At 50.8% G+C, this 25,740-nt stretch overlaps 2 protein-coding genes across 11 annotated transcripts in view; one reads left to right on the forward strand and one right to left on the reverse strand.

Annotated features, from left to right (window-relative positions):
* The window catches only part of CPSF7 (cleavage and polyadenylation specific factor 7), a 24,758-nt gene extending 1,758 nt beyond the window's left edge, over positions 1 to 23,000 (reverse strand). The window contains exons 1-10 of one of the 10 annotated variants that reach the window (XM_037899433.2): positions 22,856 to 23,000; positions 22,367 to 22,480; positions 12,731 to 12,949; positions 11,637 to 11,740; positions 10,942 to 11,087; positions 8,581 to 8,986; positions 8,191 to 8,309; positions 7,942 to 8,110; positions 7,577 to 7,750; positions 2,421 to 7,316 (exon numbers count right to left, since the gene is read on the reverse strand). In XM_037899433.2, the coding sequence (XP_037755361.1) occupies positions 7,582 to 7,750; positions 7,942 to 8,110; positions 8,191 to 8,309; positions 8,581 to 8,986; positions 10,942 to 11,087; positions 11,637 to 11,740; positions 12,731 to 12,949; positions 22,367 to 22,420 (1,386 nt within the window). In that variant the 5' untranslated portion in view covers positions 22,421 to 22,480; positions 22,856 to 23,000 and the 3' untranslated portion in view covers positions 2,421 to 7,316; positions 7,577 to 7,581. Of the gene's footprint in view, positions 1 to 2,420; positions 7,751 to 7,941; positions 8,111 to 8,190; positions 8,310 to 8,580; positions 8,987 to 10,941; positions 11,088 to 11,636; positions 11,741 to 12,730; positions 12,950 to 22,366; positions 22,481 to 22,775 lie in introns of those variants that run through there. The other 9 variants (XM_037899435.2, XM_037899434.2, XM_043549630.1 and 6 more) reach the window with 9 other exon arrangements.
* Positions 22,857 to 25,732, forward strand: SDHAF2 (succinate dehydrogenase complex assembly factor 2). The gene is made up of 4 exons (XM_037899441.2): positions 22,857 to 23,010; positions 23,175 to 23,398; positions 24,465 to 24,574; positions 25,286 to 25,732. The coding sequence occupies exons 1-4, from the start codon at positions 22,981 to 22,983 to the stop codon at positions 25,414 to 25,416; spliced, it is 495 nt and encodes a 164-aa protein (XP_037755369.1). The 5' UTR covers positions 22,857 to 22,980; the 3' UTR covers positions 25,417 to 25,732.
* Positions 25,733 to 25,740: the final 8 nt, after the last annotated feature.

Here is a 25,740-nt window from a genome sequence, read left to right on the forward strand (position 1 = left end):
TCCTGCTGAGGGCCACAGCTCCTTCAGCATGGGGAAGGGGACCACCCCCACCAATAGAGTCATTGAGTCAGAGTTCAAGGCCAGAAGGGGCCACCAGATCATCAAGCCTGACCTGTAAGCCCAAGGCCATCACCACCAGCCTAACTGGATGTGCTCCACTCTCTCCTTCCCCTCTAGCTTGGGTCTCCCTCCCTCCCCACACATACGCACACCACAACACAGTGCTTAACTAACCAAGAACCAGTTCATAACTGACACCAAGTCCCAACCCCTTGTGCAGGACTGCCAGAAGCCTGTATTTGCCAAGAGTCTTCCTTTTACAAGGAACCACCCCAGAAATGCAACTTGGAAGGGGCCAATCAGGTCCCACTTAGTCCATCAGGATTGATCCCAACAAGATGTCGTCTAGGAATTTGTCCCTAGTCTAGTTTTAGGTGTCTTCAGGGCTGGGGTTTCCCCCACTTCCCCTGGGAGATTGTTCTGCAGATCTCACCTCTGCATGGTCCTCTCCATAGGGAAGTCTACAACTAGCCTGCTGCCGTACCTCGCTTGAGAGCTACCTCCAGCTCCGCCAACACTCCTCCAGTCCACCCCACAGCTCATGTTAGCTGCTTTTGCCAGAGAGCTGCCTCAGGGAGGGATCAGAAGAGACGTTCTTGAGGGAGAAGAGTTTCGGGGAGCCTCAAAAGGGTTTTTAGGTTACCTGGTATTTTGCATGGCCCTTCTAAATTTGATGAGGTCTCTTGCACCCATTGTAACAGCAGGGTTCCAGCCCTAGCCAAAGGCCCTGAGCAGCAGTCAGGAGAGGAGGATTTTGACTAGGACCAGGCATGGCAGAGATGTAGGAACCTGTATGCGGTTTTGAATGGCGCAGGCTGCGCCTATGAACTCCACAGCAGTCACAGCCCCCGAGGGGGTGGGGGGGGGGCTCTGCTCCCATCAGCTGCAACTCCATCTACAGAAAGTTCCATACATTATAAAAAGCCGTTGCCAAAAACTTAATTTCCCAACCAAAAAAAAAACAACCCAGTAAGGTTGTAAAGGAACCATGCAGCTGCCCTCTGGCAATGAAATCATTAAGCACTTGAAAGCCAAAGAACATGGAGATATGTTTAAAAGGTTTGAATAGCACGATTTTAGTCCAAAGAAACAGAACCCAGCTATTCTGGGAATTCTATAAAGTACAGTCACCAACCTTAACAGTGTCCCCAACCACTATCTACTTCTCAACTATGGACCACAGACCATCACCACGCTGCAGAAAACAGCCACTACAGTGCCAACCCCCATGCTGCCAGTATGAGACATTACCCCCCATTACCCTACACATGATCTGTCCAATAACCTGTCCTCATCCACCACAAAGAGCTCTGCCCCAGTCACCCTCCCAAAAAGACCCAAGGCCCCCTAACAATCCAGATCCAAGCCACGGCCAACTTTCCCTACATTCATCATGGACACACAGGCCACCATCCCTTGATACAGAGGGCTAGACCATCAACAGAAGTCTGTATTACTGTAATGCAAGCACTCAACAGAGAAGACAGCTAACAGTGGGTAGGTGGCCAGGGGAGGCTAACGGAAGGCGAAGGGGACAGTTTGCGTTGATATGTGCACCTCAGTGATTATTTCCAGACTCAAGCATTTAGGGTTTCATTCTAAACCTCTGACTTTCCTACTTCTGATTATTTTAACCTTAACTTAGGCCTACCCAGAATGGCGCGGTTTCCACCACCCCTATGCACCACGACTTTCAGATCCTCTTGGATAGCAAGGACTGACGTACAGCCTGAACCACGGTCTGTTGGAAAGCACGCAAAACTTTGCCTCTGTCCCTTTTGAAGAGTGGATCTCAAAGCATCCCACAGGCACTGACCTGACCTCCTGGGGTGGGGGCAGTATTCCTTACACTTCACAGGGCATGGGACTGGCCTGCTGAGGTCAATGGTGCTGCCTACGGTCAGTGGTGGAAGGTGGTGCTTTTAAAGCACTACAGCCCTGAATGCTGTCCTGGCTGAGAGGCAGAGATCCACAACTCCCAAACAGGTGTGCCCTTAAAGGGTCAGAAACCCCTGAAATCTCCCCTACTGGGGAGGGGATAGCCAGAGAGAAGCCATGGCCGAGCAGTTGCTTTCAGTCCCAGCCACTGCTGTAGGGCAGGGAGCTGGAGGCTGGGCTGGAGGCATAGTTTAGAAGCACAGGCAGCAGCCTTGGCTGGGGGTGGGTGTAGCTGGCCTAGTGTCCTTGGCAGCCTCCTATATGTCTGACCATTAAATGCTGGTGCTGAGGACTCAGCGCCTCTGAAAATCAGATCACAAGCAAGGTCAAGAATCCAGGAGTCCAGAGTCCCAAACCCTAGATCCCCATTTACAGCACCAATACCACCATGGCCCCAGAGAGAGAATCTTATGCAATGCAGGTTCCGTAAAACAGCTCACACCCCATTTATTATTTAAAATATTTTGTTACAAAAGGAAAAAAAAAAAGAAAACATACAATGCAGTATAAAAGATTGACAACGTCATCAAGTTTATTACACAATTTCCAACCTATCATAAAGAGACAAAAATCAAATCACTGAGAACTGGGGGAGGGGAATTGGGGAGTTGCTTTTTATTTTATTTTTTATCATCCCCCCCTCCCCCCACTATTCTGAAATAAACTAAAAATTTGTGTCATTACGTAAAAAAACAGAACACTCTCCTGTCAAAGGGTTTTCTGGTATTTTACACTTTTTTTTTTAATGTCACCTCACTTTAAGTTTCTGTTTTTTGTCATTTTATTTTAAAAAAAGACATCCAGAGCTGGCCTTTCCTCACTGATCACAGTTCTTACGGAGGTGTCACTTCACTTCACCAGCCTCCAGGCAGGCTGTGCACTCTCGGCCCCTGCCACCCTCTCTGATGTGCCCAGCTGGAGCGCGAGACCTCTGCTGGGGGGATGGTGCCCAGGTTTTGCCCAGCTGTGTCCACAACTTGCCAGGAGGGCCACACTGAATGTCATGAAATGCAGCAGGTGGTTGCTGACCTCAGTCTTACATAAAGGTGCAGTCTCTGGAGACTACAGGTCCCAGCATGCAATGTGTTATAACTTGAGCTAAGTGACTGGAGAACTGCATGCTGGGATGTGTAGTCTCCACAGGCTGCTGCTCAGATGCCACTGTGGTGCGACACATGCAGGCTGCTCTCTGGCCACCTGTACCCTACAGCATCCTTTGCTCGAGGGAACATGGCTCCTTCCACACCACCTACCCCACCAGCCTTCGAGAATCACCAGCTGAAGGCTGTGGTGGAAATGGTGGTTATATTTCCCCTGGCCCTTCAGGCATCGCACTGTTGGACACAATCCGCCCCATGTGCTGGAAGAGGCACCAAGGCGCCTTAGCTAGATGCAGACCAACTCTCAGCCACCCCAAACCCTTTGCTCACCATCACGCACCGTAGAGCAATAGCAAGCAGCGGTGCTGTCTAAAGAAACCCCCCACGCAGCACTCAAATGGGAGCTCCCATTCCTAGAGTGTTTATGAAGGGGCGGGATTCCCCAGCAGAGTTCTCCATCCCTGGAATCAATGCACCTCCCACCACCCAAAAAGGCTAAGCAACTCACAGGGTTATCAGTGGTTGGGCTCATCCAGCCAGCCCCCAGCCCACCACATCTCCATCCACCGATATCACAACACTCAAGTCTCTGCCCATGCCGCTTCCTCTAAAACAAGGAAGGCAGCCTCTCTGGGAGGAGGCTGGCTCTGGAGAAACAGGTGGCTGGGGCTTGCGGTAGGGGAAAACGTGAACTGGAACAGTTATTGCATGAGATCAGCATGGCGAGCCAGAGGTGTTGAGTCCAGCCGAGAGGGGCCACCTCTGTTCCGGACAAACCCCCTAGAGGAGCCAGGGCAGAACGCAGAGGACTCAGAGGCGCCTACAGGAACGGCAACGGGGAGCAGAAAGAGGTGATGGGAAGCAGCAGCCAGCCTGCTCTCCATGAGGCAGGGGGAAGAGGAAATGCTGTTATCTAAGCTGAGTATAATGGGCCAGTCAAGCCAGACCTAGAACTGGTTGGGAGAAGGGATCACACTCCTCAGGAGAGCTCCCCAACACAGGACGAGAAGACAGTGCACCATGGGAGGGCATGGATACTGGCCCCAGTGAGCCAAGCAGGCCAGGCGGCAGACACCACGCAGGGATATCTGCGTCCCCACCTCCAACCCTCCCCAGCACACATGAGGGTGATGGATTCCCTTCCAGCTGTCCCCGGAAGGGCCATGGAGAGGAAGGAGCTCACAAGCTTCCATGGAAAAGCACCATTTCTCTTTGGGTCCGAGTATCCGTGGACTGGAGCACTCCCTGCTCACAGTGGCCCCGACGCTATCCCTCCCTAACTCCACGTCTTCCAGCATTTCCCCAGGAAGCAGCAGCAGCGAGTGTGGGTCCCGAGGCCACCATGTGCCAGCTGGAGTCCCGCAGGCGACGTGGCTTTCCCTGGGTGCCTGGAAGGAGCTGGGGGCAGTGGGGAGAAGAGGGGTGGAGCGGTCTCCGTCCTTCAGTCCTGATCGAGGTGAGGAGATACAAGTCCATTAAAAACACTTACTGCCAACCAAACTCCTGGAAGGGACAGAACAAGACAACAGGTCACACAGTCTCCCTGCTGTGCTGACCAGGCCCTGAGTTGCCACTGATGCCAACTGCTCAGCAAGGGTCTGCCTGCGGCCCAGTCAGCCTCCCCCACTGGAGGCAAAGGCCCCCCACGGACCTGCCTTTTAACATTTGTCTTCGTGCAAGTCTGGTGTTGACAGGATCAAGGTGCAGCATCCACGGCCTTGGAGAGGGAAGTCCTCCACCCCCAGGGCAGGCTCCACCAGGTGAGGTGCCTTGTCCCTGCCCCGGGGGCCACCTGTAGGAGCGAGACAGGCACTCCACCTCCACAGCCCATTCTGGCCTCGGCTGAACAGCTGGGAATGCCAAGGAGGCCAATTCATGTCTAACAGATCGTGGGCTCTCCAGCGAGGACTCTTGTGCACTAGGAACCCGACTGAGATCAGCCAAACCTGCACAGGTCAAATCGCCAGAAGGTCATGACCAACCCAGGCTGGATTGGAACCAGTGACCTAGAGGGCAGTCATTTCACCTGGAATATTTAATGTACATTCTGGAATAAATCCTGCAAACCACACGGGTTCTGCTGAGAGGGGACTTGCCCCAGGCAGTTCTCTACACCAAAGGACGTGCTAACAAGACCAGGTTACACTGGGCAATTCTAGAATGTCTTTCAGCCGAGGATCTGAGCGCTTCAGAAGGGTAATGGGTTAAGCTACAAGTACGTGGCAGGTAGACAAATACTACGGCCACTGGAGAGGGGCAGGGGGGACTGAGGCACAGAAAAGGGAAGTAACTTGCCAAAGTTCACTGTTAATCAGTGGCAAAGAAAGCTTGGCTCCATTCCCAATACCCCCTTTCTTTGCTTTAACCACCAGGCCCCCATCATGCCTGGACAATACTCACACTGGAAACATTTTGGGGTGGGGGATGAATGTTTAAAAGCATAAGGCAATCGTGGGTTTGAAACCCAGGGCTCCCCTGGAGACCAATGTTTTGATCTGGGTAAGAAACTCTCAGCAGCTGATCCAGTTGCAGTGGGGGGCCTCTCGGTCTTACCCTAGTACAAATCAGGAGTGTGTCGGGGTGCGACCGTGCTCAGAGGAGAAGGCACTCCAGCAGTAGGCAGATCATTTAAGAGGCACCAGCCCATTGCCAAATAAAATCCTCACAGCTGCACAAAGAACGCAGAGCACTCCCCCCGCAACAGACTAAGGACACCGCCATCCTATGTCTCACCCAGAGGCAGCCCAACCAGTGCACTGAGTCCTGCAGAGAGAACTTTCCTACACAGCAGGAACGGGACCAAAACACCGTGGCTCTCGAGAGGATACTGGAGGCTGGTCTGCAGTTCTAACGCTGCCCACCTCAGTATGGCTAGAGGTAAGGGAGGCAGCAGAAATCCTGGCATTATCCCAGCTGCCCAGGCAGGATTGGGAGAGCTCCCATGGGATGTTATGTTTGCAGGGTTGATGCTTTGTAATTTCTGAGTCAGCTTGTTCCTTAGTGGTGGCCTCTCTCAGAGGAGAGCAGGGGCAGCGTATGAGTCACGCTGCTGGGCTTTAGTCAAGACCTTCAAAGGCAATTCTAGTGGGTAGCTGTTTTTAATTTTTTAGGACTAAGTGCTGTACAAAAGCCCCGACAGAAAGCAGGAGAGGCTGTACATCTGGGTAGACACAGGGGAAACTGTGCAGTGCCCTCCATTCCCCGCACCCACCAAGTGATTCTGAAATAGTGGAATGAAAGAAGCACATGGCCTGACACTGGCAGCCCTGACCCATCAGCCCTAATTTAAAAGGTCGCATGGCCCTCTCCAGTAGAGCTATAATAGAACCAGAGACCCAGAGGGTTAGAAGGGACCGCAAGGGTCATCTAGTTCTAGTCTGACCCCCTGCCAAGATGCAGGGTTTGTTGTGTCTAAGCCATCCAAGACAGCCTCTTTCGAAAAACTCCAGTGAAGGAGCTTCCACAACCTCCCTAGACAGTCTGTTCCATTGCCCTACTGTTCTCAGAATTAGGAAGCAGATTTAATCTAAATCTGTAGTGCCATAGCTTGAACCCATTGCCTCTTGTCCTGCCCTCTGTAGCAAGAGAGAACAACTTTTCTTCATTTTTTTTATGGCAGCCTTTCAAGTATTTGAAGACCACTATCATGTCCCCTCACTACTGGGGGGAGGGGGGACACACACATGCTATTGACACTTCCATCCTAAAAATCCAACAAGCCACTTCTCCCCAGCCAAGCCACCCACAAACAGCAGAGCTCAATGTCCCGTGGCTCTGAAGATGGTTAACAGGAAGGGAGGATATTGCAGGGTGCTGTAATCAGCCAGTGAGGGACTCTGGCAGGCTAACCCCAGAAGGGAATTCCATAGCTGGAGGATACCTGACCCAGGAAAGCCCTGTCCTCACACTGCCCGCACTGAACCTAGAAAGGAGGACAGAGTGCAAAGGGCAAGGAGCTCGCTCTCTGCTGTTCAGTGCGGGCAATGTGGGTTCACAGCCTACTACAGTTCAATCATGTGAAGACACAGGAAGGAGAGGAACGGAGCTGGAAATGACTCTGCTGATGCACATGAATAAGTAGCAGCACCAAGCTGGTTGCAGTTTCAGTGGAAAACCACCAATGAGGGACTTCAGTGCTGGTTATTCAGCAGCCATCAGAGGAGATATGGGAACATTCCCTTCTCTTCTCCCTTGGGGCTTTCCCTCTTGGAACACACGCTGCAGGCAATGAAAGATCATTTGTTGCTTGAGATCCAGAAGGCGGCCACTGTGTAGTTATGACACTAACTGGAGGGGCTGCCATGTTAGCCATGGAGAGTCAACTGCTAAAAGCCAGGGGAAATAGACTACGTAATGTCCAGTCTGCACCCCCAGGAGTTTGACACGTCCCTCTAGGGGAAGGTGTGCCCCATTGGCAGCAGGTAGATGGCCCTGCGGAACAAGGGGGATAGAAGGAGCAGGGCCTCGGGCCAGCTCACCTTTCTCAGTGGTGCCGGTCCCTTTCTCTGTCCCTGTCCCGATGTCTCTCATGCTCCCGGTTCCTTTCTTGGAAATAGTCCTCGTGCCGATCCTCATTATGGAGTGGGTCCCGGTGCCTCCTGCTGCTCTCGCGGGACCGACTGGGCGACCTCTCCCGAGACCGGTGTCTTTTTCTGGAAGACAAGGCCAGGCGCTAAGTGTCTCCCAGGCCGTGCTCCCCTCCAGATCTTCAGACAAAGGGGCTGCTGCCTTCCACTCAGGTCTCCCCAAAGGGTAGTGAGCTGTGCCCCTCCCCAATCTCCACCAGAGGCCCAAGATGAGAACAAGGAGTTCTCCCCTCCTGCTCTGGTTGGCAAGGATTTACCTGGAGGAGCTACTGCTGGCACCCATGCTGTAGGACTTGGCTTCGATCCCATGAAGACAATCCTTGAGGGAGGAGATGAGGACGCGGCACCGCTCATCGTTGGCTACGCGGGACTGTTTGATAACAGCGATGGCCGTGAGCAGGGTCTCTATGGCATCACTGTAATCCCCTGCAGGAGATGAGGAGAGGGGTGAGGAAAGGGACTGGGCAGGGAATGGAGGACGACAGGTTGCAGGGGGCTGCTGTTACCTGCGCTGGCTCCGGACACCGCTTTGGAAATGGCACTGCTGGAAATCGCTCGGTTCCTGTTCATAATCTCCTCAAACTCGGCTTCGCTCACTGGGGGAGGCAGTGGGCCCAGCTCTCGACTGCACAGAACAGAGCACACGCCTATCAGCTGGGCATGGAGAGAAAGCTCCCACCCGCTGGAACCGACCCAAAAGGCGCTGAGGGTCAATGCCCACCTGGCAGAGCTTGCCAGGGGCAACCACTTGGCACCCCATAGCAACACCTTTTGCCCTCTTGGGGCTCAGTAGGCCAGATCTGGCTGACACACAGTTATGACGGTGCTGCTGTCTCCTGCCCCCACAATTCCAGCCCATCCTTTCCAAGTCCAGCAGAGGCTAGAGTTGCTCTCACCTGCTGTGGTTATATGCTGCAGAGGCCTTGTAGGTGTCCAGCGGGGGGGCCAGCGTTGCATTTGGCGGGGGGAAGAAGGCAGGGTTAAGATGCAGGGCAGGAGGGACCGCCCCTGGAGGTGGCACGGCCAGGTGGGGGGGCAGTCGAGGAGGAGGGGGCATTAGATGCTGGTAGTGGATTCCTGGCGGGGGAGGTGGCACTCCAAAGCTGGAGGAGAGAGGTGGCGGGGGAGGCATCGGGGGAGGGGGCAGGGCCATGAGGGGCATGGCAGCAGGGGGGCGGTTAAAGAAAGGCAGCACGGAAGGGGGCTTCTCCACACGAGGGGGCGGCACGGCATTCTCTGTCGGCGTGGCTCGGCCATCCATCGAATCCCAGGAGTCCCGGGAGTGAGCCCTCGGCGGCACCCCTGTTAGCCAGCAAAGAAGAGGAACGGCCTGTGAGCACAGGGGTGACTTTGTCCATAGGAAAACCACCTGAAGGGAGTTAACTGGTGCGGCAGCCCCCACAAGCCCAGGGAAGGGGGAAGAAGGCAGGGCATGGAATGACCCAGTGACCGAGGGAGGGACATATCGTCCCCTCGACCCTGCACCAGCCCCTACCACACCTCCCCGCCTCGAGATTGGGGCATCTGTCTCCCACAGCCACACGCCTGATTTCAGCGGAGCCTGAGGTACCAAGAGAAAGATCCAGCCACCCAAACGTAGCCTCCACTTCCACGGGCCTCAGCCAGGGCGTGATTGCTCTCCACCAAGACATCAGGAAAGCTTCCAAGGCAGTGCCCCGGTGTTGAACACAGGGGATGGAAGATGCAATGCAAATTGATTACCCGGGCAGAAGCCAAAAGCCTTGACAAATTGCAAGAGGCCGCAGCGGAGCACTGCATGAGTGAGAGCTTGCCTGTTTATTGGTTAATACAACTGGGTTGGGCCTGCACAGCGGCAGAGACTGAAATCCTGCCAATACTTTAAGTGACCATGACCCACAGAGCCTGCAATCCCCTAGGGGAGTGGATCTGGAAAGGATTAACGGGATTATAAGGTGAACAAACTTAGAGGGACACAGCTTGGATCCAAAACTCTCATGGCTACCAAGTATTGGAGAGCAAGTAACCAGATGCGGACCATGAGGGAGTCTGAGTCTGAGGGGGTTAAATCTGCAGCAGACATGCAGATGTTGCTCATCTGCAGCTGTGGGGACAGACAGGACCTGAGGCTATGTCTGAAGAGCTTTGGGAACAAGCCAAGGGAGATTACTACTACAAGGAAACTTTCCCTTCTCTAGCCCCTTTCAGCCCAGAATCAAAGGGCTGGAGACACACTGAGGCCTTGCCTGCCCTGGTGAGCGGTCCTGTAACAGCCACTGATGCAAACCCCCTAGTGTACATGGTAAACTGCTATGAGCTGGCCCGGTTTCATCCAGGTAGAAGCTCCATTCATACCAGGCATTGGTCAGCTCCATCAGGGTGAGCACAGCTACACCAATGGCTACAGCCAGGGCAATTCCCCAGTGCAGACAAAGCCAACAGCCTCACAACAGCCCTGTGAGGTAAGGGACAGAACAGAGGAACCTCTCACCTGCCACTGAAATGCAGCCACCTCCATGGCAGAAGGTGGCAGTGGTCTGACAGAGCAGAACACTTCTTTTTGACAATTCAGGGTGGGCAATGGAAAATTTGGTGTTCCACTGCAACTGCCTGGGGCATGTGAAGGCTACAGGACAGTCACGCAGTTGGAATTTGTCCAGAGCACTAGGAGGCAGTAATTCTCCTCTTACGAAACGTGCCATGGGATTGACTATGACCACAGGTGGCCAGTTTCATCATGTGTGTCCCTGGAAAGATGGCACCTCCAGCTGCACAGCGCCCCCTAGCTGGGGCGGGGCTGGGACACTGGGCCAGGCCATCAGACTGAGGAAAAAGGCCATTGTACAAGGCCCATGGTGAGGCCCCAGCTGGAGTACTGCGTCCAGTGTTGGGCACCTTACCTCCGCAGGGATGTACAAATTCTGGAGAAGGTCCAGAGAAGAGCTACTAATAGATATGGAGGGTCTTAGCTATGATGATAGGCTGAAGAGCTTAAGCCCATTCAGTTTGGAGAGGAGGAGGAGGAGGAGGAGGCTACGAGGGATCTTCGCAGTCTATGAGCACCTAAAATGGGATCATAAAGACTCGGGTCAGGATCTGGTCAGACTCGGCAGCAACAGGAAAAACACGCAGAGACTCCTGGGAATTCAGCCCCCACCCCAGGGTTTTGGTTGGTTCAGGCCGCTGAAGTTCTGCTCAGGATCTCTAGGGCCCAATGGGAGTCTCCCCTTCCTCATGCACCCTGCGCCCCGCCCTGGTAGCAGGCCTGTCCCACTTACGTTTCCGAGCCTGTGCCTCGAACTGCGACAGGTTCTGCCGGGTGGCCAGTCTCACCTCCACCTTATCCCCATTGAGGATCTTGCCAGGCAGCAGCTCCAGGAGCTTGTGGACTGAGTTCTCAGAGGCAACTACCACCTCTGCATACCTGGGGGGAGCCAGAGACAAGCAGATGATGGCAGACCAGTACCCCATCACATCAAGGGACCAAGCCTGCCCTCCTCCCCACAACCACAATCTGTGGGGACAACCCAATGGGCAACCATGGATGCTTCAATCTACACCTCTCCCCATGGCCTAGGCAGCATAGAAAGCAGCAATCCTCACCTCTCGCTATGGACGTCCGTCTGCAGCTGAACCCAACCCACCACTGCAGGGTAACCGGAATTCCTACGTGCCTCCCATCAGCTCCCCATCACCTCTTCGCTACCTCGTCCTCTGTGCTTCAACACACTAGCTCCATTCACACAAGCACCTTTCAAGCCTCCACACAGCTCCACAAGAAGGCCTCCTGACACCCTGCCCACAGGGAACAGGAAGGACGATCATGGTGACAAACCCATAGGAGAAAACGTCCAGGGTCTCCCCCAACAGTGTTCACTCTTTGGACTGGCCCACCGCCGGAAGACCCTGGGAATTCTCCCTCTGCGGACTGGCCCAATGCCAGAAGGCCTTGGGTCCCCCCCAGAGCTCTCACCCTTTGGATTGGCCATTGGCTCGGTTCTCCGCGAATTTCAGCTCCACCACATCGTAGACCCCCACTGAGCGAATAATCTGGATCAGCTGCTGGTCAGTTGTCCACTGAGTGAGAACAGGTGGAAAAGGACAGGGTTAGCAGCTGAGGCCCTATGGCAGGATCTCTGGGCCACATACTCTTGTTCCAGGACTAGCATTATCGATCATTCACCACCACCAAGGCTCGCCCTGTTCAATGTCCCCCTAGGATCTTTAGCATAGGCTCCGGTTTCTGATGCCACAATGGGAAGGCGATACAGCCCAGCCTAGTAACCCTAGTGTCTGGGAGCCACCAATCCCCAGGGAGGCAGCTGTAAATGACAGTCGTAAGATCTGGGGAAAGGCACCATGGAAAGCTGTGGTGATTGAAGGGCTCTGTCTACAGAGTTTGAGCAGCAGGGTAAGATTCCCGCACGAGCCACTCCAACCAACAGGCCTGGAGCAAAAAGGATCACAGGGGTTGTGGGGCAGAGCTCTGTCTCCAGGCCCATTCAGTCCTTGGCTTCTCTCAGGGACTACCAACAAAGGGGACAATTAGTCCCAACTGTGTCAGTGATTTGTGTAGTGGGGACATCTGTTCTTCAGAGAGCCACCACCTCATGTCATATAAGCCAGCCCACAGCCACAAGAGCAAATAAGCTGGCGCAGAGCCATCATTCTCCCACTGCACTAGCTCCGAAGCTAGAAAGGCTCTAAATCCCAGTCCCATGCAGACCGCACCATGAGATCTCCATTGGCCACAGGTGGTCCAGGTCTCTGTTCTACCACACCTCACTAACTGTTTGATAGCACAGCCCTTGCAAGCCCAGGATGGGGCACTGGTTCAGTATTGACACAAAGGGAAGAGAGCCCCCTACACCACATCCCTTTCTACAGAACATGGGTTTCCTTAGAGGACCCCTATCCACGTACAGACCAACCTTGATTTCACTTCACTTGACAGTTACGATTGCAGCGCAGACTGCAAGCGCTCAAGACACCGCATCTGTCCCCAGTAAGTGGAGGACAGTCATACTAGGCCATGTGCTTCCAGCAGGCATCAGTGACCCGACTCACCCAGGAGAAGCTGCCCACATACACGGCAGCCCGTTTGTTGCGCAGGCCACTGTAGGTGTACAGGATGGCAGGCGATTTGCTGTTTGGCTTGGGGGATTGCTCCTGGCGGATCTCGGTCGGTGCCTCTGAGCTGCTGGTGCGGCTTTCGGGTGGCTGCGAGCTTGCTGCTAGCACGTCGTCGTACAGATCCATCTGGTCAGCATTACTGAATTCGGAGTCCTAGGACACACAAGAGATCAGTGAGCATTTCTGTGACAAGCCCACAGGGCCGGTTTACCAGCTCGGCAACAATCAATCACTAGCCAGTCACGTCAAGGGAGAGGCTCCAGCAGGTTAGAGGTTTGCCCTGTCCAGTGCTTCTGATCTGCTGGGAAACAGCCCGTGCACCCAAGAGATTAAACACCAAGGACAAAACAATCCTGAGAAGGAATCATTCTCTCCTGCCCAGACTGAGTTTCGCTAGAACACCCACTCTCAGAATCCAAAGGGAAGGAATGCTACTGGGCTGAGGTACCATGTAACAGGGACACTCCTGGTTCTTCAGCCTCTCTGTGTCTTCCACATCCTAAATCTGAATGATTACCTTGGGTATAACATTTTTCCCGCCTGGTTCAGACTCTAAGTGGCTTTGGCAAGGACTCGTTTCTCTACGTGTCTGCAAAGCTCCTGCCATAAATTTCAGACAACAAAGGAGTTCAATGACAGAGAGGACTTTTCTCATTGCCACCAACTCTCCCTGAGAACCTCAAATCCAGACTGGTTCTCACTAGCCCCACCTCCTCTGCCGTGGAACAGAGACCACGATTCGGCCAACACAGAAGGCACAGTGGAATGTGGCTCACTCTCCTGTAGCTGTGTGGGCTCTGCAGCCTCATGGGAGCAGCTTGTGTGTCAGTGTGCAGATGTGACTCATTTGGGGTCACAAAAAGGACAACAGTTTAGGACAGGAAGTGAAGAACGCTGCATCCAAATGAAACTATGGGGAGAACTTCCAAACGCAGAACGGAATCTGGCTAGGGCTCCTCTTCTGATCACGAGTGGCCAGGGCCTCCGTTTTACATCTGATCCCAGGGGCACTGATTCAGCACTCAGAGGAAAGAGCACCGCCTACTGCAGCATCTGGGCCTTCCCTCTGCAGTCTCCTGGCCAGGCTTAACTTAGGAGACTTGAACCCAAGGTGGCATGAGGCTTTTGAGGAAGCAGTGCAATTAAGTGGGGGGCAATTTCCTCCTACTGCTCTTATTAGACTATAAGCATTAGAGCCCTTAGCTTATCATTTTACCCCAGTTACTGTTACAACAAATGCTACGGTCCTTTCAAAACTCTTATAAAGCTATTTGCTTTACTGACACCCCGCAGCAGCAAGTGCCACAGGTTAATTATGCATTAGCAGCCATTTCATATGCTTGAAGTTAATTATCTTAATTCATCAAGTGCACTCTTGTTCTTGCACTGAGACAATATAAGCAGGAGTGTACATCCAGGATAGGCCAGACACATGAGATCAGGAGGACAATTCCTTCAAGAAAGAGAGCCATTTTAAAGCTATTACACACATCTAAGGGCCTGCTCCTGCTCCTAATGAAATCAAGGATAAAACAGCCAATGAGTTCAGTTGGGCGGGATCTGACTTGATGTATCATTTCCAGGCTACAGTTCCTGGAAGTCCAGGAAGGTACATGCCTTAGTCCAGGGGATGGAATAGATGATCCCTAGTGCCTGGACCAGTCCAGCTCTCCAAGGAGGGGTGACCATCCTCCTGCCTTGGAACACTAACCCCACATTCCTATAGAAAGAAGTCTCCACAGTGGGACCTTTTTGGATACTTGGTCTAAAACTGGTCTAAAAATGCCCTCTTTCAATCTCCTTCTATTAGTCCTAGCTAGACCTTCCACCACTAATTCATCTTCAGATCCATGGCTCCTTGCAAACGGTTCTGACTCCCCATAGTCATCACTTAGCCAAGGTTCAAACATTTTTTAATCTTTCCTCACAAGTCAATCTCCCCAGTTCCTGGGCATTTCTCCTGTCCTTTTCTGAACTCCTCCTCCCCCAATATATTGCCAGTTTTTCTATAACCAAGTGCCCAGAACTGAACTTTGTAGCTGGCATCCCACCACTGGAGTTGTACAGAGATTGTCTCCCTGCTTTGTAATGGGCTGTGCCTGTAAATGCCGTGCTGCAACCGCTGCTGGAATACTGTGTCCAGTTCTGGCGCTCACAGTTCAAGAGGAAGTTGATAAATTGGAGATGCTTCAGAGAAGAGCCACGAGAGTGATTAAAGGATTAGAAAACATGCCTTACAGTGACAGACTCAAGGAGCTCAATCTGCTTAGTTTAACAAAGAGAAGGTTAAGGGATGACTTGATCACAGTCTATAAGTATCTACATCAGGAATGACAACTGGCAAGTAATCGAGATTCACCCCTAGAAAGGGCTTTGAATGCAATCCACTGATTGGATCATCAGTACCCGCACTATTAACCAGGTAATCCTGTGGCACGCAATGAGAATGCTGATCCATTCCTGCCGCAAACCGCTTTGGCAAGCTCCACATTTGATAAGAAGAGTAGTGACACGAGGAACAAATATTTAATAATGGGCTCTTCAGTCTAGCAGAGAAAGGCAGAACGTGATCCACTGTCTGGAAACTTAAATTCAGACTAGAAATAAGCCATAGATTTTTAACAGAGTAATTAACCATTGGAACAATTTACCAAGGATCGTGGTGGATTCTCCATCACTGAAAATTTTTAAATCAAGATTGGATGTTTTCTGAAAGATCAACTCTAGGAATTATTTTGGGGAAGTTCTCTGGCCTGTGTTGTACACCTGGTCAGACTAGATCATCACAATGGTCCTTTCTGGACTTCAAATCTCTGAATCAACAGCCAGAACCCCACATTTGCTACAATTCTTCAGTTGTGGAATCCACCACAGAACGTGTTTTCTCCCCAGCTGACACAGAAATCCCCTTCCTTTGCATTTATCCATGTCCAGCTGCCTTTTACACTGCCAGTGTCTCTCCATCCTAGTCAAAACATCTGCCCTCCAACCAGTCAATCATTAGCATACTTCCTAAAGTGAGGACTCAAGTCCCTTTTCTTTTTGGCTACTGTTGTGATAACAGGAGGAGGATTGCAGCTAGCATCCCAAAGCAGAGCCTATCTTATAAAGCCAGCCTCTTCCTTTCTTTATCTTTCAGTCACATAGGGGGAGATATTCGTAGGTACAGATGGTGTTGGGTGCCTAACATCAGCAGAAAATGGGAATTAGATGCCCACCTTTGAAAACGTCCCCCATGGGTTTTCCTCTTTAGTTTCTGTCTACAATATGTTGCTCTTTTCTATTAACCCCCTCTCCAATTTAATTTAATTTAACCAGGTGCTACTGTGTGCCACGCAAACCCCAGTTAATGGAATGCTAAGGTGGCCTGGTTGCGCTTTCAACATCCGCCAGGAGACCAGAGCCAGGCCAAACTTGGTATTTCTAAGGTAAAAAGCAATCAGAACACCCTGACCTTTATAAAGCAACACCAAAGAGCAGGGGCTCAATGAAAGAAAACACCTCTGCAGAGCAAACATCCTAAGGTCATCCCTGTGCCACTGCTCACCTCTCTCACAACACAATCCAAGCACAGGGCTGCAGGCTGCTTCTCAAATGCAGCACCTGGCAGGCAATTCTCTTCCACAACCTCAGACACACAGGTGTAGCATTTTGTCATTTGTTTTCATTGCCATCAAAGTCCAGTGTATCATTACTGGGTTAGATCTACCTATGTTGTATGCAGTGCTGTTATAGTCATGTTCGTCCCGGGATATTAGAGAGAGAAAGTGGGGGAGGTACTATCTTTTATTGGCCCAGCTTCTGTTGGTGAGAGAGAGAAGATTTCAAGCTCGAACAGAGCTCTTCTTCGGGGCTGGGAAAAGTAATCAGTGTCACAGATAAATACAAGGTAGAGCAGATTGTTAAGCATAAGTAGTTAACATGTATTTCAAGGGACTATTCAAGGTGAAGTGGCTTGTTAACATCCTGCCAGTAACAGGGAGGAAAGGAAAGGAAAGGGCGCGGGGGGGTGGGAAGCTGGGGTGCAGATAGTGGGTTACAGATTGTTGTAATAAGCCATAACAAGTCCAGTGTTTCTATTGAGCCCATGATTTTCAGTATCTAGCAAAGTTATACATTTAAGCTCCCAGGCTCATCTTTTGAAGGCGTTGTGCAGTTTTCCTTTCAGGATGAGGACTGATATTTTGTTCATCAGGGTAGTCCCTACATAGGACATACATTTTTGGGTGTGAAAAAAAACAGCACCACCACTTTCATGGGCAACTGAAGAAGTTTCTTAGCCACAAAACTGAACAGTCCTAGATCTGCCTTCAAATTCTTGCTCTAGGCTAGATTTAATTATGAGATATATATAGATAGATATATAAATATATTACTCTAGGCTATATTTAATCTGGGGTAAAAAGAAAAGGAGTACTTGTGGCACCTTAGAGACTAACCAATTTATTTGAGCATAAGCTTTCGTGAGCTACAGCTCACTTCATCGGATGCATCCGATGAAGTGAGCTGTAGCTCACGAAAGCTTATGCTCAAATAAATTGGTTAGTCTCTAAGGTGCCACAAGTAATCCTTTTCTTTTTGCGAATACAGACTAACACGGCTGTTACTCTGAAACCTGTCATTAATCTGGGGTATATGTGGAGTTCCACTTAATGTGTATTTTTCATACTTATGACTTGCCTGGAATCCTAAAGTACTAAGACAGGTTTCAGAGTAACAGCCGTGTTAGTCTGTATTCGCAAAAAGCAAAGAAGGACTTGTGGCACCTCAGAGACTAACCAATCTATTTGAGCATAAGCTCTAAGAGTATTTCTCAGTACTATAAACAGATACCTTATTTATATTGCAGTAGTGCCAGTCCTGGACCAGGACCCCATTGTGCAAGGCACAGTGCATATACAGAACAAAAAGACAGTCCCTGCCTCCAAAGATCTGACAATCAAAGTAACGAGTTGAGGCAGCTATGGCAATTTCCTGGAATAGCCTTGTGTAAAAGTTCATGTATTATTGTGGGCCCAGGGGGGTAATGTGACAGATAAGAGACCTGGGAGTTTAAAAGACTATACTGAAAATGTGCCAGACGCATATGGACTTTGGGGACAATAAGTGTGAAGTCGATTTCCTGGGGAATCCTTAGGGAGAGGTTAATGCAAATTCCCCACCTCCAGTTATGCAAAACCCCAGTCTTTTGAAGCTCCATCCTGAACAGATTTCAGAGTGGTAGTTGTGTTAGTCTGTATCAGCAAAAACAACAAGGAGTCCTTGTGGCATCTTAGAGACTAACACATTTATTTGGGCATAAGCTTTCGTGGGCTAAAACCCACTTCACCAGATGCATGGAGTGGAAAATACAGTAGCAGGTATATATACACAGTACATGAAAAGATGGGCGTTCTAAGGTGCCACAAGGACTCCTCGTTGTTTTTACCCTGAACAGAGGGTCAGTGTCTGCTGATTACCCATTACAGCAGGCCAAGATCAAAGGGCCGAGCTGTATAAAGAAACAGCTGATCTGCCAGCACCCAGTTCTGGATTTTGAAGGACTAAAATCTATCAGAGCCCTGGGCGGGAGTTGGGGGTGCCCTCTGGTAAGCTTCTGAGCAGTCACGTAAGGTTTTCTTATTGTTTTAACAGGTTTTCTCTGTAATACTTTTTAAGAATAAATGTAGAAGGAGCTGCATGGTAACTTATAACTGCTGGCTACACACCGGCCACAGGTCTTCAGAGAGACAGCAGAGCACAGGCGCTGTTCTTCTTAGGCAGTCTGGCTTGCTGTGGATATCACAGTGCAAGGCGGGGCGCTCTGCAAATTAAACTGGGTGCCCCACAAAGGGGAAATACAGATACAGTTGCCCTGACCCTGTGACATGTGTCTCTAAGGTTGCAGCAAAGAGCAGTAAGATACACTGCATTCCGTACAAAAGGAAGTGCCAAGATTGCAAGGTTAGACAATGTGAAGTTGGGAAATGCCAGTTAAGGTTCTACACAAGCCCTTCTCAAAAGCAAGGGCTATCTCCAAGCCAAATTTCCATTTTCGGCCTCCAGCTATTCAGTTGCGGAGATGATTAAAAAGGTTACAAGAATTTTAACAGGGAAAATATTTTTGTACTCATTCTCAAAAACTGCTCAGCTGTTTCTGTTTAAACTCCTTCTCCACCCCCAACAAAGTCACCTTTGTACACAGACCAAGCCTGAAAGGTGAGTTTCAGAAAGTTACAAGTGCAAAAGAATAGGGGGTTGGAATGGAAACCATTCTGAAGCCTTAATTATGCTATTTGCTGCTGCTCCAGCTATAAATGATCAGAGATCTTCCCAAGGTTTGTTCATTTTTCCATCTCACCCCAATACTGTCTTTGCCATGAAGAGAACTGGCTTTTCAGGACCTTTCCCCACATTGCCATGGGCTGGCTGTAAAAGACTGCCTTTGTCACCTCATTCAGTAAGACAAAGAGAGCACTTTACAGCCCATCCCCACCTGGCAAGTATGGCAACAATGTTCTGCAGCTAAGATCTCCCTGCTGCAACTCAAATCCGCAACCGTGTCTATTTGAACCTTGCAAGGACTGAGCCCTTGACTAATCGTATATTGATCAAGTGGTGCATTTTTAGATTTAATTACAATCTTGTGCTCTGGAATTATTTTGTGAACAAACAGCTGCAGTAGAATTTTTACTTTGTCACAGGATGTAAAATTAATCACAGGAATCAGGAGTAGGGGTGTCCTGCCACAGAATTGAGATCCACCATGCAGCAGGATACAGAAGCCCCAACTCACTAGCCACTATTAGGGCTTGTCTACACTTACATTTTATAGCACTCTAACTTGCTGGCTCAGGGGTGTGAAAAATCAGTGATTGTGCAGCAAATTTGAGTGCTTTAAAGTGCTAGTGTGGCCAGGCTCTGAGTGCTGGGAGGTGGATGACCAGGAGTGCTGGGAGAGCGCACACTCACACTTCAAAGTGAAGTGCTTTGAAGTTTCTAGTGTAGACGTAGCCTTAGAGACAGAAGGTGAATGAGGTAATGTCTTCTAGTGGCGAACACTTGTCTCTTTCACCAACAGAAGTCAGTCCAAGGAAAGACATTATCTCACCCACCTTATCTCTCAAGATCTGTGGACCAAAACAGCTACAACACTACAAACTACCCACAATCACACCATAGCCTCTTTCTCTTAGCACTGTTGCTTTCTAGGTTTCTTCCTCCCATTGAAAATGAAATTCCATGGCCTTGGTTATGCAGGTGGTTAGACTAGATGGATCATAATGATCACTTCTAGACTTAAAAACTACAGCTATTCATGTATGTGGGAGATGTTTTATCCGTGAATGTTTTTATCATGCGGTTTACTTCCAGAGAACCACTGAAGATGTTGAGTAAGACCATGTCCGATACAGATTTTTTTTCTGCATCCAGTAAACATCTTCTCCCAACTCAATACATTGCCTTTTATTACCATTCTTGGTTTCTGCTTTTCCAGCCACTTCTGAAGCCACGTGAAAATACTCAGAGCCAACCCAAACCTGGATAATTACTGTGGCACAGTAAGTGCTTTAAAGTCAAAATAACAGAAAGCTAACAAATGAGAGGGGTTTGATTTTTTTTCTTTATAATTCCATGATGCTTACACTGCTCATATCTCTGTTATCCTTCAAGATGTTTACAGACTTTTATTTTAATTAGGAACTGATAGACCTTCCAAACAGTAATTGCCAGAGTCACTCTTTCTCCCTTTTCTGAAGATTGGTAGCACATCTCCTCCCCCAGGGCTTTTCAAAATAATGGCCAATGACTCAAGAAATTTGTCAGTCATTTTCCATTATTCTAGAATGCCTGTAATCCTGATAAACTAATTTGCATATGTTCGTATTTTCCAAGTTCTCTCATACCTACTCAGTTCTCATACTACTGTCCAAAGCTACTTTCTTGATTTTGCTTGTTAAAGGTTAACAGCAAGGAAACTAAATTAAGTATATTTCTGCACTGAACTGTTTCAATGGCCACATCCCAGAATGTAATTCTGACCTATCATTATAGCATGGGATCCAGTGAGACTTGAATAACCATGCTGCACTCTAGGATGCTTTCAGTCAATAAGAAAGTCCCAAGCGGATTCCAAAAAAAGGTAAATGGTTATTTTAAAGTTAAAACTGCTTTCAGTGGGGGATGAAGCCAGGCTATTGGGGGTCATACAGCACAGAAATACCATAATTTTTATGCAGTTCTTTTAAAGGTAAGATTTCAGAAAGGCGTTCAAGATATCACCCATTTAGAACCATCCTCAATTTCATCCTCATTTAATGCATCTACTTCCAATCAAGCACTACTATTTCTCCCAAGATAGCTGTAAAAGTCTCTCACATTTCCCTTAACACCCATGTCATGGTTAACATTCTTTTCTGCCAGTGTTAACTTTTCCCTCACGGCTCAACTTCTGGTATGGTCTCATTTGGTAACCTCCCACCTTTTCAGAACAGGAGTTTATTGCCTTCAAATTTCTGTTCAACCCCTCATGAGACCACACTGGCAGTCTCTTGTTCTTTGCATTTTGCTCCTGAAAAGTCATCAAGATTGATTGCAGTTTCCTGTCTAAAAATCTCTAACCTTCTTCCATGATTTCAGACTTAGCACTTCCATAGCATTTTCATCTTCAAGGAGCTGAACTTGCTTCCATTATACCCACCTGTCCAGATTTCTTAACTCTCCAAAATTTGCTTCCATGAAATCTAATACACTTGGACCACTGCATTCACGTTCCTTACTACATAAGCTACCTTATTATTCACACATTCACAATAATTTTCTTCTTGTAAATCCAGGATAGATTTTCAGTTCCTGGTATCATCAGGATAATTTCTTTGTAATTTAGGCACCTCTCTGATAATACCCACTTATTCAAGCAGCTACAATTCCTTAAGAGCTCAGCATCCTGAAGTCCTGAGTACCCTAAATCAGATTGTGTTCATGTACCTACAGTCGCAGAGAGATCTCTAGTAGTTGCCCCATCTAGCTCTCTTCTGGTTTCATTTCCTGTCTCTTACCCTCATGTTTTGCAGAAGAGGATGGCTAAATTCCCAATCTGTTGTATCCATCTCTTCTCCAACAACACAGATCTCCCTGTCTTAAAGGACACTTCAGTCCAATAGGTACTGCCCACTTCTTTCTCCCTATTGCCCACAGATTGTAATCAGACAAGCACTCGCTCCAGCTGAAAAAAAACATCCCAGCAGATTCCAGTCATGGACCCAGATAATGACTTAACAACACTCCCCCTCTTTGCAGGCTTCCCATGCTCTGTGGGGATTTTCAGAGCCACCCTTCAGCACCATAATGCTCCTCTGCTGGCACACAAGCCCCATCACGTGCCTTTACCAGACGGGTAGGAACCAGATTCCACCTGTGGTCCCTTGCAGCCTACTTCACAGCCTCCGAGTCTCAGGAGTTTAATATCCTCCGCAAGGGGGGGGCTCACCTTCTCCAAATAGCCCCCCCCCCCCCAACTCCATGAGACTTCCCAGCAACTCTCTGCAAATCCCCGCCGTGATGGGGGTGGGGCTTTCACTCGCCGCTCACCTGGTTGAACTCTTCGTCGGCGTAGATATCGATCAGATCCACCCCCTCGGACATATTTCCAGCCGCGGCGGGAGCCAGAGCCCGGGGGCACAGGAAGGAAGGAGGTGCGGTGCACTGCGGGGAGAGGCGGCTCAGTAACACGGGCCGGCCATGTGCGCCCGGCCTGAGTCTACACCCCCCTCCGCCTCCCTGGACCTACCCGCCCCGGCTCCCCCATATCTGCCCACCCGGCTCCCCCTCCCCCGCTTAGATTTACCGCCCTCCCCACGATCATCCCGCCAGCTTCACCCAACCCCCCGGGAGAGCGGGGGCCCGTCCAGCGCTCCCCCCGCCTCAGGGCCCGGCCGACCAGCCCCCCCGCCCCGCGGCCCCGATCCCCCCCCGCGCCGGCCCCACTGCGTCGAGTCACCGGGGGGGGGGTGCCCGCCGACCCGTTACCGCGCAGGGGCCCAGCGTCCCGAGCAGGCCCGAAGCGCGCGAACCGCTCACCGCCACAGCCAGCGCCGTCACGCCACGCCCCTTCCGCCGCAGGACACGCCCCTTCCGCCCCCGCCCGCCGGGACCGGTGGTACCATAGAGAGGCCGGAGTAGAGCGGCTAGGCCCAGGGAGCGGGATGGCGGCGGCAGCGGTGATGGGGCTTCGGGTGAGCGGGGCGAGTTTCTGCGGGGGAGGGGCAGAGCCTGGGGCACAACCCCCGCCCCGGGTGGGCGCCCTGCGGGGTGTCGGGCTGGGGGCGGGTCAGTACGAGGCAGCCCCCGCGCCCCAGCCTGGGCCCCGGCTCCTCTCACGCACCCGCTCTCTCGGCAGCTCCTGTCTCTCTCCCGACGGGCTCTCCGCGCCCCGCGCCCGAGCTCGCTCCCCGCCCGGCGCGGCTGTCGGGGCGGCTCCCCGGCCGACTCGCGGAAGGACCTGCTGGAGATCCCCTTGCCCCCCTGGCAGGAGCGCCCCAGCGAGCCGCTGCCGGCCAAGAGAGCCCGGCTCCTGTACGAGAGCAGGAAGCGAGGCATGCTGGAGAACTGCCTGCTGCTCAGGTAAGGGGGGCCCTGCGCGGGGATGCCCGGATCGGGGTCTCCCTCTGGCTGGCTACGTTCCCTGGGTGGATTCGCTTCCTGCCCCCTCCTTTGGGGAGGGCATGAGGGTCTCCGTCTCCCCAGCAGCTCTCCTGGCCCTCCTTGGCTCTGCCAGGCTTCCCCATTCCCCCACGGCGGGGAACCGAGTTTGCCGTTAGGTCCGTGCCGGGTCCCGTGCCGTTCAGTGTAAGTAGCGACCTGCAGGGCGAGGTCACAGACACACAGAGGCCACGAAGTGACTGAGATTAGTCAGGCTACAGGGGGCTGCGTGGAACTTCAGCGAGCCCGAGCCCAGTTGGGGAATGGGCAGCACCATGGCAGGTGAAATTCAGTGCTGCTAAAAGATTCTAATGCTGTCCTGTACATCAGTAGTGCGGCCTCAGCTGGTTAAGGCATGCTGTATTGTTACCCCTTCTCCAAAAGGGTATTGCTGAAAGGAGGTGGTTGAGAATGATCAAGGACCTGGAAAAACTCTCCTACAAAGAGAGAAAGAAAAGACTGAGATTATTGTCTGAAAGGAGACCAGTAAGAGGGAACATAAATTGATAAAACAATGACTGGTCTAGACAAGCAAGTTTGGGAGCTTCTGTTCTCCCTGTCTCATAACAAGCACAACGGGACAGTCAATTAAATGGAAGGATGGGAAATTTAGAAATGATAAAGGCGAATCCTTTTCACACGGTGCCTAATTAGCTTGTGGAACTCCCTACCACAAGAAGTTAGTGAAGTCAGGAACATGGTAAGATTCCCAAGTGACCTAACATTTCTATGCATAACTAAAATATCCAGAGTTATAATTAAGGATAACCAATGTTGATAGGGATATTAAATCTCAGCTACAGTGTTAAGCTGATCTTTAACTACTAGAGACCTGGATGAGCCCTGGTTGGGGGTAGATTATCCCACATCTGCCTGCTGCTGGCACTGGCCAGTGTCATACAGGATGCTGGGCTGGACGGACCCTGGCTGTGAGCCTGACAGTTCCTATGTTCCTCATGCTTCCTGGTTTCTCTCTCGCCTCACTTAGCCTCTTTGCAAAGGAGAATCTTAACAGCATGACCGAGCGGCAGCTGAACCTCTATGACCGTCTGATCAACGAGCCCAGCAACGACTGGGATATTTACTACTGGGCAACAGGTACTGATGGCAACAGGGCACTCTTCAGGGGAGGCAGTGTGGCCTAGAGGATAGATCAGTGGGCTGGGGCTCAGGAGACCTGGGCTCTATTCCCAGATCTGCCACAGGTCTGCTAGGTGACTTTGGACAAGTCACTTCCCCTTCCCCATGCCTCAGTTTTCCCATCCACAAAATAAGGTGATGATACTGACCTCTGTAAAGTCTACAAGAGCTAGGTATTTAAACTGGTCCCTGGGCCCTGTCTTCTATGATGAGATGGAGCAGGAAGCTTTCTGGGGTGATGAGTGTGTCTTGGCTCACCTGGGCTTCACACGCAGCAATATACAGTATGGGGATCAGAATAGCAACTGCAGTGACTCTTGCTCAGAAAATGTCCGTGGCTTCCAATCCTGATGTTTCAAGGCACAAGATGATCATAAACTTCCCCTGTTCTGCACTAATTGAATGGGTGTAGAGTTTTACTCCCTCTATATCATAGAGCTGTTTGTTGACAGCTGAGATGGGTCTCACTAGGAAGAGTGGTTAGCTGCTCTGACCTGAGTTCCCATGGTATTTAGTGAAGCAGACTTGAAAGAGGCACTACAACTTTAGAGGGATATGAGACGGGGTTCAGTGTGACTCCTGATTGGCTGCACAAAGATGTGAAGCCGGTGACTCTGAGAAATGGGGTTGGGAGTGCTATGTCTCAACCTGTGTCCTTTCTCCCTGAAGAAGCAAAGCCCACTCCGGAGGTGTTTGAGAATGATGTCATGGTGATGCTGAGAGAGTTTACCAAGAACAAGAACAAGGAGCAGAGGCTGCGGCAGCCGGACCTGGAGTACCTCTTCGAGCCCTCACGCTGAGGCACCCTGTCTGCTCCAGGATCATCTTCTCATCCCTGGCAGCAGAGGCTGAGGTGCCTAGACCTATTTGGCAGCCTGCAATGTTGAGGTCCTGGCTCCTGGAATCCTCCACCCGGTGGTTGCTTCTACCCAGGTTTCCAAAGCCCACCGAATAAAGTTTCAAGCAGTATCCCTGACTAGGAATTTCTACGTGGATTTGTCCCACTGTCATACGGGTGCAGCAGTCCACCTCAGAAGTGGCTGCATTTCAGTAGCACTGTATGTATATAGCTTGTAGAGCATCTTGGTGCAAGAGAAATAGAAGGTGATAGCATTATGACAGTG

The sequence above is a fragment of the Chelonia mydas genome, chromosome 6, assembly GCF_015237465.2.
Source record: "Chelonia mydas isolate rCheMyd1 chromosome 6, rCheMyd1.pri.v2, whole genome shotgun sequence".
Taxonomy (NCBI): Eukaryota; Metazoa; Chordata; order Testudines; family Cheloniidae; genus Chelonia; species Chelonia mydas.